We start from the raw sequence: 13,977 nt of genomic DNA, 5'->3' as shown, positions 1-13,977 counted from the left end.
ACTGGGAAGTAATACCCAGCAATGTCACTTAGTAGAGAATCTAAACTAGAAACCGGTTAACCATCCGAGTGCCACGATCCGCTACATGTTTCCACACTGCCCGACCTGACGCGACTCGACAGTTTCCATCTTAGCTTTTCTCGAATCGATTCTCAATCTCGCCCGTGATGGCGAGCCAGACTGGGCGTGATGTTTGCAGTCTGCGGCTGCGACTGCCAATCCGTCAAGTGGGCAGAGTGGAGCTTTGAGTGTTTTCCCGCTCATGTCCTCCTCATGTTTCTTCTCTTTATACTCCACAAAAGTAATATATTGTTTTGAAAGTGAGAAAGATGACATTACAAAAAGGGGGAAAGACCTCCACTGTACACTTGACAGGACATTAAGAAATAACAGTCACGCACGCATACAAAACTCTTCGGAAACAATACTCGCTATAGAGCCCTTAAATAGGCCATTACGTGGTTTTCAGAACCATCAAGACAACGGCCACTTAAAATGCATCCTCCTCATCGAGTCGGGATACCAAGCCTATTACTAGGACAACCACTTCCCAAACTGCCAAGTAGACTGTGCAAGAGGAGAATGGCATATGGTAGAGAGTCAGAGAGTTGAAGTTTAAACATCTAGATGTCCCCTTCTACTCACTGAAGAATGCAGCAAACTTTGCGCCCACACACACACACTTCTGGGGAACCACAGGCAGTCCACGTGTTAAAGGGTTAAATTCTTTGTGTCACATGAAACACACTTTGTGCACTGCAGTTTCCATGGACGTGACTGGATCGACAAAATCATTCCTGCCATGTACCACCACTGTACCGCTCGCTTGCACATTAGCGTACCTGTTGCACTCAGACACCTACCTTTACAAAGTTGTTGAGATGTCCAAGTTTCTTCCCTTTCGTCAGGCCACTCTGTCGGCACAGACTTCTCAAGATATCGTGAATATTGTCCCGGGGGGCTGTGGACGGGAAAATGAAAAAAGGTCACAAATTCGAAATATTAACATCTTCTGAGGCAGGTTCATATCAAAACAATGCTCAAATTGAAACAGGTGTGGATACCGTACTTTTAATGTACCATGGTACATGTATCTTTGCAACAAGTCCAAATTAATGTTCATCGCAGTATAGAGGGAGGGATTTCCCTTTAAGATGTCATGCATTGGTTAAGATGTCATGCATTTCCCTTTAAGATGTCATGCAATGCAAAATTGTGGCAGTGGTAACATCCTTGAATGACTGGCTCCTGAATTGAAAATCAAACATTTAAAAGTCAGGCATCAGCCAATCAGAAATGAGTATTCACAGACTTACGTTTGATTTTCTGACTTAATGTTTGCTCTCAACTTTTAGCCAATGGGGCCCAGGTATGGTACAAGAATCAGAGCAACTCTCACAAGCCTTGTTCTATTGCAGCTTGTTTTGTTTTGTTTTGTTTTAAGTGTGTTATATGGATGGTCGCCTTTATGTTCCTTTGGTTGTATTGGGTCCATTTGATGTCTGGCCATGTACAGTAGTACAGTAAAACTATGTAGAGTACTAAGTGATTCCATCCCTTTAATATGACAATTCAAAAATAGTAGGCAAGTCTGCCGATTTGCAACAATTCTCTGATAGAAAAAACAAAAAGACCAAAAAAAATTGTGCTGTTAAAAATGACTTCCATAACATTGTCCCAATACCATGGTACGGATGTCAGCACTTCTTTTTGCTAGATTGTGTTCAGTAAGTTTTGTTTTAATATTTGCTGACTACAATGTATGTGCAGACAGCAGCCATAGAAAAGTCAAACCACACTTTGTATTACATAAGGAGAAGCATGCAGACCACAATGAGGTCATAATGATGTCATGGGTCCAAATATCACACCATTTACCGCCGCCTCGTTTGTGCCAGCCAACCGCAAGCGCGCCATAAATAGATAGGCCTTCACCCAGCTACTACGTTTGAACGGGACTGCGTATCCATGCGCCCCGAGATCTTCACAACCGGCGAAGGACGGGGATTATCACAGCCGAAATCTCTCTGGGCAAGAACTGTTCTATTTTAGTGGGGGTGGTGGGGGGGGGGGGGAAGGGGGGTTCTGTTTACTTGCTGTGATAAGGAACTCCGGCGCTGTATGCCCGCTTGTATGTGATATATATACAGTACACTCAAGACCTTGTGATTAGTCGGCAATATCTGTCGCAATGCCGGTCTGTCGGCTGCGTCGAACCACAGGATGATGCTAATAACTCACATATAATATTTCTGGGTATTAGATTACCAATCAACCTTGTCCGCTATAATTAATAACACAGTAATAAGTAATTTTTCATAATTCATCTATCTGACGGTCTGCACTATCAGCTATGTAGTATCATTCCCCATTATATATTTCCAGCATTTAGTACTTCTAATACTATAATGGCTGCCCAGTGGTGTGCCAGTGTGCAATATACAGTGTACATCTGTAGGATGCTGTACATCTGTAGGATGCTGTACAGCAGAATACAAGTGCCTATCCACATACAACCTTGTACACAAACTGGTTTTCTTGAGAACATTTGCTCTTGTTTTATACATAGTTCTCTTGTTTATTTCAAAGCCATCCTAGCTAGCCACCTACTTTCATTTAAAACACTGTAAAGGGGGGAAAAAAATCCATGGATTTCTTGTTAAAGGACAGGTTCACCTTCATAAACATAAGGATTGAGAAAATGCTGCAATATAAGTAGAACACATCAGTGAAAGTTTGAGGAAAATTGGACAATCGATGCAAAAGTTATGAATTTTTAAAATTTTTGTGTTGGAACCGCTGGATGAGGAGACTACTGCAGCTTGTGAGTCATATGCGTACAACAGTATAAAGAAAATGTAAAGAAAATTCAACATATTTTCACTTTTTTCGCATAATAAAAGACCACTTGACTTGTCTCTTTCTAAAGGCAGGGGGAATAATATTACCCATAACATATGTCGGTAACGAGTCAAGGGAATGTGTACTTTTTTCAAAAGATGAAATTTTGTGAAATTCTCTTTATATTTTCCTTATATTGTTGTACGCATGTGACATCTGAGTTATTCATACACTGCAGTAGTCTTCTCATCCAGCGGTTACTGCACAAAAACTTCAAAAATTCATAACTTTTGAACGGATTGTCCGATTTTCCTCAAACTTTCAATGATGTGTTCTATTAATATTGCTACAATCGCTCAATCCTTATCTTTATGAAGGTGAACTTGTCCTTTAAGTGAAGAAGATGCATTGATCTACAAATAAGCAGCTTGTAGTCGGGTGATACTGTACATCTGTACATCCACTCTGACTTTAAAATTCCATGTTTTCCTAACATCATAAAGGTCAGATGGCATTAGACGGAATCCATGGTAACCATGGCAACCACTGAGACACGTTTTTCTGGACCTAAGTCTCACTCTATTTTTTCATCTCAAAAAATGTAAAAGGAGGACATCATAACCTTTGAAAAGAGACTTGACGAACGGCTTTCATAAAAATAAGCAAGTCATGTACACGTACATAGCATTATGAGGCATGTACAATGTACAGCATTAGGAGCATAGGAACTACAATGCAAGCGTATGTTTATTACAACGTATATAGTGTGCAAATGTGCCAAATGGGTTTAATTATTGAGAAGGGGGTGACATATATGTAAACAAAAAAATTTTCCGGAGTAGAGGAGACTTTATTCAGCTGCATGTACCTTTTTTTTATTACACTTAAATGTCACATTTTGCATAAAAATCTGTGGACTTTAAAGCTGTACATATGAAAAAGCATGTCCTACTTCTCCACAAATAAAAAAGCTGCCCACTGGATTATTACTGCATTGTGATACTAGCTTTTCAGCCAAATGAAAATCTATCTGATACATCTCATCAGAGCCGACACTGTGTGTATACGATGCTTCCCCTCCCCCCCCCCCCCAATCCATTTATCGAACAAACTTTTGTGGGATGCCGACAATCCGTGGGTGTCTGGGGAGACGATCTCCATTACGCCAAAGCGCCGAGGGGAACCACTGCAAAACCTCCCACTCGCAGCAGGCTATTAATGCTATAAAACTTCACTTGGCAACGCCTCTTCGGCAAGAGAGAGTGAGGTACGGAGAAAAAAAAAAGAATAATGATGGCGTCTTTTGTCAGTCTCATTACCCGCCACTTTGCGAAAAATCGTGATCTTTCGTGCACGAAGACGGCACAATCGCACTGGGAAGGTGCATGTGATGTATACTGGTAATTCAAGTTAATATTCACAGGGAAAAACCAGGCAGACTTGTGAGCTCTGCATAACAGGATAGAGCACTGATTCTGTGCCAAAGACAAACTCAAAGTATAGTGCACAAAGAAATATGCATTTAATTTGAATAAGTTAGTAATAAGGTCTTCTCGTGTTTGAAGGGTTAAGATACATTGTACACAGCCAACTTCACACAGTTAGTGTGTCTCCTACCATTTTCGTTTCATCCGAAAATACTGTTAGACTTCACTATCAAACCTAAGAACGTATTTGAGTCTACATTAAAGGACTCCAAGCACACTTTGAAGAAGAAACCGACGGAATGTAACAAACAGCTACTTTGCATGGAAAAATGGGGTGAATTATCAAATTTGCATACATTTTAAACACAATGAATACCTGAAGATCAGATATGTACAGAAGGTAGTGTAGACAATTTTTCCTTCACACATTTTTTTTTTTTGGGGGGGGGGGGGGGAGATATGACAGTGGGTCTCGTGGCAATATCTTATGCTCACTACATTGAGGGACATGCTTTCCCAAATGGCACTGGGAGTGGGAAACACTTGTATCATTCTCTTCAATTGTCACGACATTGTACTTCAGACACCAAAGTGGATTACTGTCATTTCTGGAAGCTACTACCTACTGTACAGAGAGCAAAGTTCAGGCCGCAAATCCATAAAGATCTTGACAAATAATTGTAAATTCCTCACAATGGTTGTTTCTTCAGTTAACACGGCAAGCCCTTCTCCTGCTGTATCTGGTTCGAAATTAGCGATGGTCCGCTGGCCATTGGCCAACCAAAATCATGTCGGACTAGATAAAAAATCATAAAATTCTGAAGTTACTAGCCCGTCTGGCTAGCCAAAATATTGCTTCAGTGCCAAAATTGATTCTACAAGTAGTCCGCCTGGCTAGTTAAAAAAAAAAGTTAAGTGCGACCCCATTCTTTCATACTAAGATGATCATCAGGTTGCAGTGAAAAAAAAAAACAAGGAATAAGAAGATTTTATCTCAATTTACAGTTGTCATATTTGACCAAATCCATTAATGTATTTTACCTTTTTTAAGTCTGCTTTACATATAGGCAAAGTGATATGCTTATCTGCCTAATAAAAAAAAATAAACAAAAATACTCAATTTTAGTACATAATTTTGTTTGAATGTGTTCATGTGCATCATCCAATTGAAATGTCACAACGTAAATTTCTGGAAATATCCAACGAAAATGTCCTAATGGAGGATTATGAAATTATTGACATTATACTTACTTGTATAATTGATGAAACAACTTTTACATACCGATGTGGTGTTTGACTATTCTCTAGCTCCTTGGCAGTCCCCCAAAGATGTCTGACGGACTGCTGGCATTTCAATGCTCAAACAACAAGTCCTCAACATTTTATATCACTCAGATTTTTGAACGATCCCATTATCACCAACACTTAATGTATGATACCAGCAATGCAATACTCTATTCCCTAGAGAAATGAAGTAGCTTTCACACAAATGGATATGGCATGTGTTTTAACAGTGTAGGAATTGATTGGGCACCTTCTGAGATGTAGAAGGTACTGAGTGGGGTATTAAACAAATACAGAGATAATGATAAGATCCAGGCAAAGAAATACACACAAATTACACAAACTCATGCCTCATGCAACATGCATATAATTTTTAGACAACTGTACATTACATTGTTTATGATGTACAATGTACAATGTACTGTATGTACCCTACTGTTGCTGTGGGTGGTTCAGTGATTTTCACAAGGGGCAGAATGCAGCAACAAGTAGGCATGTTACGGACTACAGAGTTAATCTCTTCATTTAACACATTTTAAACAGTTTTCCATCTAAAAACTGTCTCTATTCCCATAGTGCAACACTCTTCTTAGAAGCGCAAGGACTAATTCTAATACAAACTGGCACCAGACACAAACAGACAAAAATGGACTTGCAATACTGAAGCTGTACAAACGCTTATAATATGAACACTTCCTGTTTTGAGTTGGTATCAAAAGATTATGGTATTCAGAGAACATTTCGGTTCAAATGCAATACGGCAGCAGTTATTATTCTGTTAACTACTACACATACAATTGTAAGGAAGTGTACGCCTTAGAAAAAAAAAATCTCAAAATAGAGCTTTGCACACTACATGATGTACTTGGGTTTCAAGGTTAAACATTCACCAGAGCATATAAGCATACAATTTTGGAAACTACACTGCAAAGCCTGACTCAGTTTGAAAAGACATCTTGCCAACGCACTCTTGTGCTGTTAACAATGTTTGTACCTTTAAGAAAATATTGTGCATGTTTCACTACACAAAGCAGGCTTGTTTTTCTTGTGTGTATAAATGTGTGTGCCTATGTATGTGTGTGGGTGTGTGTGGGTGTATGTTTGTTGTTCGATCTGGTAGAACATTTTTGGAATGTCATTGGTATTTGCCCATGTTCTTCTGCCTTTGTGTGTTTTTTCTTCTTGCCTACACTACAAGCACATTAGGCGTTTTCACATCAGCCCGATAAAAATCCAAGCTCGAGATATTTTTCGCGATCGCAAATTAGCGTGCTATTTCATTTCCTATTCAAATCAGCCCGAAAATTATCAAATAGCGCGCTAGTTCGCATTGATTATCCTGCTATTTTGGAAATTTCCCGAGTTGGACTCAAGAAATTTTCTCGATCAATTATCGCGCTAATTCGTATTCACATTATCAAATATCTATTTCGTGATCAGGTTAATTTCCCAAGTAAGAAAATAGCGCGCTATTTCGAAACATGGTTGATGTGAAAACGCCTAATGTCTGTAAACATCCTTGTGTACAAATGTACGTAAATCCAATGTGCACAATGCTTCAATCATATATAAAACTTGTGTGCTAGTGTATCATATTCTCATGATGTTTCTAATTTATCTTCTGTTGTTGTTTTTTTAATTGTACACGCAGCTCATTATATCACTAACAAATACGTTGAGCAAAACAATGACTAATGACTTCTGCTATATATCAATGGTACATTTCAGGGAAATGTGTATGACTAATGCACCATCAAAAAAATAATAATCACAATAAAATAAGTTACAAATCCACTAGGGAATTAAACTGGTAGGCATGTGGCGAGAGCTAGGCTTCCCTATGCAGTATGCTGGACACACCTCCAGGGCAGTCATGTGCCACTGTTGAATAATACTCCTCTTCTAGCAATGTCATTGCCCTACAAAACTGCCATTTCTCCCAGACAAGACTTAAAAGCACAAAACCGCAAAAAAAAAAAAAAAAACACACACATTAATCACAGCAATCTACCAATAATTACTTCTGTACCTGTACATGTACACCACAGACTGGACACCCATATTGATCACTGTTTCACACAAACATGGCAGACTTTTTAAAGGGAGAGTGAATACACTTTGTTTTTAAATGTTTTTTGAGGGAGGACTGACTTAAATACAGCCAGGAAAATACTGCCATGTACTGTAGCAACATTCAAAATCACATAAATGTTTTAAGTACAGCGTACACAAACTTTGTGTGCCATCTAAGATGAACACTTCAAATAGTTAAACTGCTGATCAGCACACCTCACTGTCAGGAGTAAGCCACTGTACACACAGCTGGCTTTAATAAGGAAAGGCTGGATTTCAAAATGTCACCCACATCATTTCAAAAGTAAAAGTTCTTGTCAGAATGTGACGTTTTATGGCATCTTCTGTCTGTCGCACGAATCCCATAAACACGAGCATAAAGTCTGCAATAAGCTGTTCAGGTTTACTTCTGGTCATTTCCTTTCAAAAACTTGGCGCGGAAGAGCATTGCAACAATTCATTCTTTGGCCAGGTGAAATAACACATCAAAATGACTGTGGTGAGTGAGGCCACATTTTTATAGATATGCTGGTAATTGATGTTTTTGATAAATTTACAAATTTACTCATAACTGAACCATGGCAAATCCAAACTGCTCACACTGAGTTGCAACTTGTGTGTGGGTGTGGGTGTGTGTTCAAGGTTGTATGCAGATATTTCAAATGTTTTATTCCAACTTTGCCCCTCTATTGGATTCATTCATGGGAATCTCCATGGTCAGTCATTCAGAATGAAATTTAGCCAAGTCCTCTCTCTCTCTCTCAAAAAAAAAAGGAAACAAAACAAAACAATGCAAAATAATGCAAAACAAATAAAACCAAAAAAAAAAAATATTTGCTAAGCTATACCTAGAGCTCTTTTGTAGCTTTTGCAAGCAAACACTTTAATTTTATCTTTACACAAAAAAAAAAGTTGCTGTGGATCAAGGCTGCACCATTCAGGGACACTACAACAATTGTACAAGTACCTGTTATTTAGGACAATAAGATTAAAATTCAAAAAAAAAGAAAAAGAAAACAAATAAAATAAAAGAACCTTAAGTTCAGTGTAGCAGAGAGAGAATGAATGGACTGGGTCTATTCTTTTACTCGCTGACACAAAGTTCCAGCAGAGGAACTCTCTGTATTGCCCATTTAAACAATGTATACTGGGCATAAGTTTGTTCCTCAAGGCCCGTTTTAACAGATCCCTTCAATACACAGTTACTGCGGCAACCGCCAGGTAATCTGTTTTACCCTAACTGTTCAAAAAACACCCCCCCCCCCAAGAAAAAAAGAAAATGTCGCACGGACGTAGTTGCAGTAACTTTTGCCAAATTCTGCTCTAACCAGCTATGGTAATTACAATGTACCTCAACATTACCCCAACATTACCCAGACAACCATTCTGTTAAAAAACGCTCCTGCAGTAACATTCCTCTGATGCACTCCGCATGCATGTGCAATCTTCCAAACAGAATGACACACCGCTCGCTCGCCGATCACATGTGTGGTTTGCAACCAAACCCCCTTTGCGCATGAACGGGTAGGTTGTTATGGAAACCTACATAGTGGTTTTTCGGTACGTGTCTAAAACAGTACCCTCACTCTCTGACAGCAGTTGTGATCATGCGCGAAACGAGGAATTCTGTTATCCGGACATTTTGGTGGGAATTAAGCTTAAGGTCTGTTAAAAAGAGGTTTTACATAGCAGCTTCAAAAAATTTTAGAAATTGTTTTGCGCTCATTACATATTAACCCTTTCTGCACTCAAAGCACATAAGGGGTCAAAGGGCATCAAGGCATATGTACATTTTATGAACTACCTACATGACGTATTTTGATCCATGTCAAGCTTATTAGTATGACAATAGTCTTCTACTGTAAATCACATTGCAAAGCTGTTTCAGGTGTGTGTATAAAAATTATCACTTAGCAATCACTGATAAAAAACAACAACATAATTGCAGTCAAAAAGTTGCCTCAACTTATTATGTGTGTAGAACACAGTCTGTCAAAATATTAATCAAAATCTGGAATCCTCTTTAAAAAAAACTGAAACAATATTGGAATTCCACCTCAATTCCTACCATCTAAACCGAACAAGCTCCTACGACTGTCCTGACAGATCATATCCACATAGCAAATTTGATGAAACAATATTTGATATCTCACATCACTGTGTAAACACTAAAATATGACTGTATGACTTTCTTCACTTTACTATTGACCTCCTTACTGTGTTGAATTATTACTTATACCTGATAAAATGTGGGTGTCCCTTCTCGAACTTTGTACCACGGTTGATGAATATTACACTCTACAGACAACTCTCATACATATCACACTAAACAAATAGGAATGATAAGTAAAATGAAGACAGATTAATGGATGACCCAGAAATCTACTGCCCCCTTTGAAGGATGATGCATGGAAAGTTGGTTTCTGCATTCATGCGTTACAGAATGCTCCAACTGCACAACTGCATTTTATTAGCCATATATTTTGCAAGCATACTATTTTGTAATCAAGTCTTGGCAGACAATTTAACAAGCGGCTGATTCAACTAACCACACCAACAGAATAAAGAGGTATTATTTCTACTCAATAGAAAATTTTAACACATTAAAGGCACTATTTACCATTGGGAGCAGTGATTTAAAAAATGTTTGAGGTATCACATTTGACGCAGATGTGCAGGTCAGTTGTATCACAAAACATCCTACCTTGTAAAAATTTTGCAATAAAGCCTAAAATATAAGGAGATATCACTGTTTTTCCCTATAAACCATAACTGTAGATGGCTTAGTCTAGAAACACTTTTATTGTAACTATTGTTTACATTTTGTATACTGTATTTAACAATTCTTAACATTTATTATACTGATTCAAATTTTTACATTGTTTCTATCCCTAACTCACATTTTAGAACTATTATTTTGAAGCACTAAAGCTGGGTTTTTGTTTAATGTGCAAATGGTAAACTATGCCTTTAAATTTCTGCAACGATATCATGACTTGTCATCGAACTGAACAAATATCAGTCAACATGTTGAATTCACTAAAAGTGATAGTTCTAAACTTCATGGCATGGGCTGTATATAGCAACTGCTACCTGTGGCAATGCAATCTGTGATGAAACTGAATTATGCAAACAACCATTTCTCAGTTTTATTTTTTTCTTTGAAAGCACCGAAAGCAAAGACTCCTAGAACGTGACCAAGTCTCAAAGCAAATGACAGAGATAGGGGTACCAGGTATAGTATGTGGGGCAAGGTACTAACGCCTACCCTTTTTAGAATTGGAAAAATTGACAACAGAAATATGATCATTAAATTCTAGTCCTGCAGCCAAACACTTTGTTTTCCCTTTCATTCCTTCTTTTTCATTTCTCAGGAAGTCACATGATTTGTAACCTAGGCACGTCTACATGCTTACAGAAAAACGATGAAGCCCTGCAATTTCTATTTCTGGTACATGTAGTTACGGAGAATTAGCGTCAATATATCCATCATATGGCTTTTGACACTTCAGCATCTTACTGAGTATGGCGTACAAATAGAAACTTCTACATGTATTTAGCATTATGGACACCAATAACATTTTACCACATCAATTCAAACTGACATTAAAAAGTCATTTCATGACATTAAAAGGTTAAGAGTCAAGTGAAAGGGGAAAGAAAGAATGTACCCACAAGAGGAAGCTATTCGTGAACACAAAAAGTGTCGATACACACAAATCAGTAGTGACAGGTGGCAGTATTACGACTGCTGGAATGGCAGCACATGATACATTAGAAGGTCCACATGTACAAAGTGTATGCAATGCACTATAATCTCATTTCAGCAACTTTCCAACACTTAAACACGTGTACGTGAAGAAGCCCAATGCAATGCAATACCAACATTCAATCAAACCAAGTTTGTTACTCCAGTGTGTTCAAGCCCGTGAATCAATGTTTGCTGTTTGTTCAAATGATTGTGTTTTATCAAAAGAGCCCTTGACTAACAAGTGATTTTCTCCTTTTTTTGAAATACTTTTGGAGTTCCTGTTTGGGCTACAAGTAAAATTCATGTTCGGGCAAATGATCCGCAACAATTTGAAAATCTGCTTGCTCAACTGGGCATGTGGTAAAAAAAAGAAGAACATGTTATGTAGCACCCTGCTATTTCATTAATAAAGGGGAACAGTAGAATAAACTGGACTAAACTGGACTACTTTGCATAACCTCAAAGAAACAACCTGCTGACCGTGTAGGGCCTACATGTGTATTACCCGTAGCCTCAGAACTTTATAGCTGACTGCAGCACTGGACATTGTATTCATCCAATGGCCAAAGTTCAAATTGCATTGATGCCACAGGGTGGTGTCGCAGAGTACTACCGTTTCTATTGTTATCGTGCCACCATCCCTGTCAAATGTGAAAGACAAGAGGCCCGTTCACACACAAGGGAAAAAGTGCGATTTAAAAATCGATTTTCTTATCGCGATCAAATTTTCGAAATTTTTTCGTGTGTGGACAGAAAAATCTCACTAATTACCGCGATCCTTATCGCGATCCAACTCGCACTATTAGTGCGATTTTTCAGAATAATCGCGATTATTTTGCTTGTTTACAAAATCGAGTCTCTTTGAATCGCGCGCGCACGAAACTCTATTGGGACTGCGGGGTGAGTCTTCGGTCATGCGAGTTTCGCGCATGCGCGATTTGGCCACTGATCGTTCTTTCCTTGCTGCGAAGTGCGATTTTACCCTGTGTATGAACGGTCGAAAAAAAAAATCGAAATTTGGATCGCGATTGTAATTTCGATTTCCGTTGTGTGTGAACGGGCCTTGGGTCAACATGTTTGGTTTTATAGATGACTGCCCTCATTCAAACACCCTCCAGATCTTTCCTTTTTATAACTTTGCTATTTATTGGGGATGCCAATATGCAGGCTTGTCTAAGTTTAATATTCTGTTGAGGTGGGGGTGGGGTGTGGGAGATGTTTGCTTTTTTTTTATGAGGCAGTTAAAGGATGCCACGCCACCTTGCTCAATGTGATTAGGAACTCTGTCCATCTAGACACCTATAAACTTGAAAAGAGATGTCGTGTAAATGTAAAATGTATTCTGTGAGATATGGATTCCAGTCTTGTCAATTCATGGATGAGGGAAAGAAGGGGAAAAGGGGAGGGGGGGGGGGGGGGCAAGGGGGGGGGGAGGGGAGAAATTGCAATAGGGACGAAATAACACATGCACTGTAGTGGAAATCTATTCCTAGAGCCGACCGACCACGGACACTGGAGGGGGTTGAATCGAGAGCAAGTGCCGAGTGCTGTGGAGGAAGTGGCGATCTATATTTAGTCCAGTGACCTGAATCTCTCATGCGGTGGGGGCAGGACTGCTTGGCCTTGTACCATCTTCGGCAGTCTGTGCCTTTTGTGCTGTGGCTAGCCGGCTTGGGCTGGTATTAATCATTCAGTCCCAGGACCGGGTTGGTCAGCTGTAAATTACGTTGCAAATTGCTCTATCTTGTCCCCGCTTTTGCTCCAAGGACGGCGCAAACAGCAGCGCAGCAAAGTACAGTGAAGCGAAGCACATCTCCCAATTAGTATTTTAAATGTGGCCGGGGAGCATGTGAGCAATTGCAGGAAAGTCCTTAAGGAGGGGGATAGGAAACAATGCCCAGGGTCAATTTGCCAGAGCGGAAAATAAGGCATTGTTTGACCAGAAAGTCCAGGGGCATCTGTTTTGGTTAAAACAATGACCACGTAATTGGCACACCATCAGAAAGAATATTCACTCTTTCACTCGGCCACGATTAGAGAGCATTCAACAAAAGGCAGAGGAGTTTGAGAATGACAAAAGTCTACTTACATGTAAATCCCAACCCTCATATTTTGTCTACCACAATAAATAATCACTCTTCCACTTTGACCATCCCTGGCGGCGTTGTATAACCATTTTGAATGACTACCGAGTTTAAAGCAGAGGAGAAACAAGAATCAGCTTAATTGTAGGCCGTGTGGGGGTTGATGCTTGTAATTACAGTGATGCCCTTCTTCTGGATAGCTAGGTAAACCAGGAGTCCCCTAAACACATATTTTCTAATTGGAGGAAGGAAAAAAAAAATGGAGATACTAACTGGTAGTGGTTTATTATCAGTACCCAAGGTTGTGACACACAACTGGCATGTCCTCCATGTTCTAAAAATGGAAGGGGGTGGGTAGGTAACAGTTAAAGAAGGAATTTCTAATAACAGCTCTAAGCCTTTCTGTAAAGAAGGCACATTAAAGTTATGCATACAGCATAAACACAAGAAAGCTGTAACATATAGGCGTATAATGATATAATGATCCATGATTCAGTGGACTATACCATATTGTTAA

At 39.2% G+C, this 13,977-nt stretch overlaps 1 protein-coding gene across 1 annotated transcript in view; it reads right to left on the bottom strand.

Moving 5' to 3' along the window:
- Positions 1 to 13,977, bottom strand: part of LOC139723716 (rapamycin-insensitive companion of mTOR-like) — a 127,103-nt gene that overhangs the window by 109,550 nt on the left and 3,576 nt on the right. The window contains exon 3 of the mRNA XM_071634938.1: positions 864 to 961. Within this exon, the coding sequence (XP_071491039.1) occupies positions 864 to 961 (98 nt within the window). The remainder of the gene's footprint in view (positions 1 to 863; positions 962 to 13,977) is intronic.

This window comes from Diadema antillarum, unplaced genomic scaffold (genome assembly GCF_040938485.1).
Source record: "Diadema antillarum isolate AM-2024a unplaced genomic scaffold, OU_Dant_1.0 scf00000197, whole genome shotgun sequence".
Classification (NCBI taxonomy): domain Eukaryota; kingdom Metazoa; phylum Echinodermata; class Echinoidea; order Diadematoida; family Diadematidae; genus Diadema; species Diadema antillarum.
This window is presented reverse-complemented; position numbering and strand designations above follow the sequence as displayed.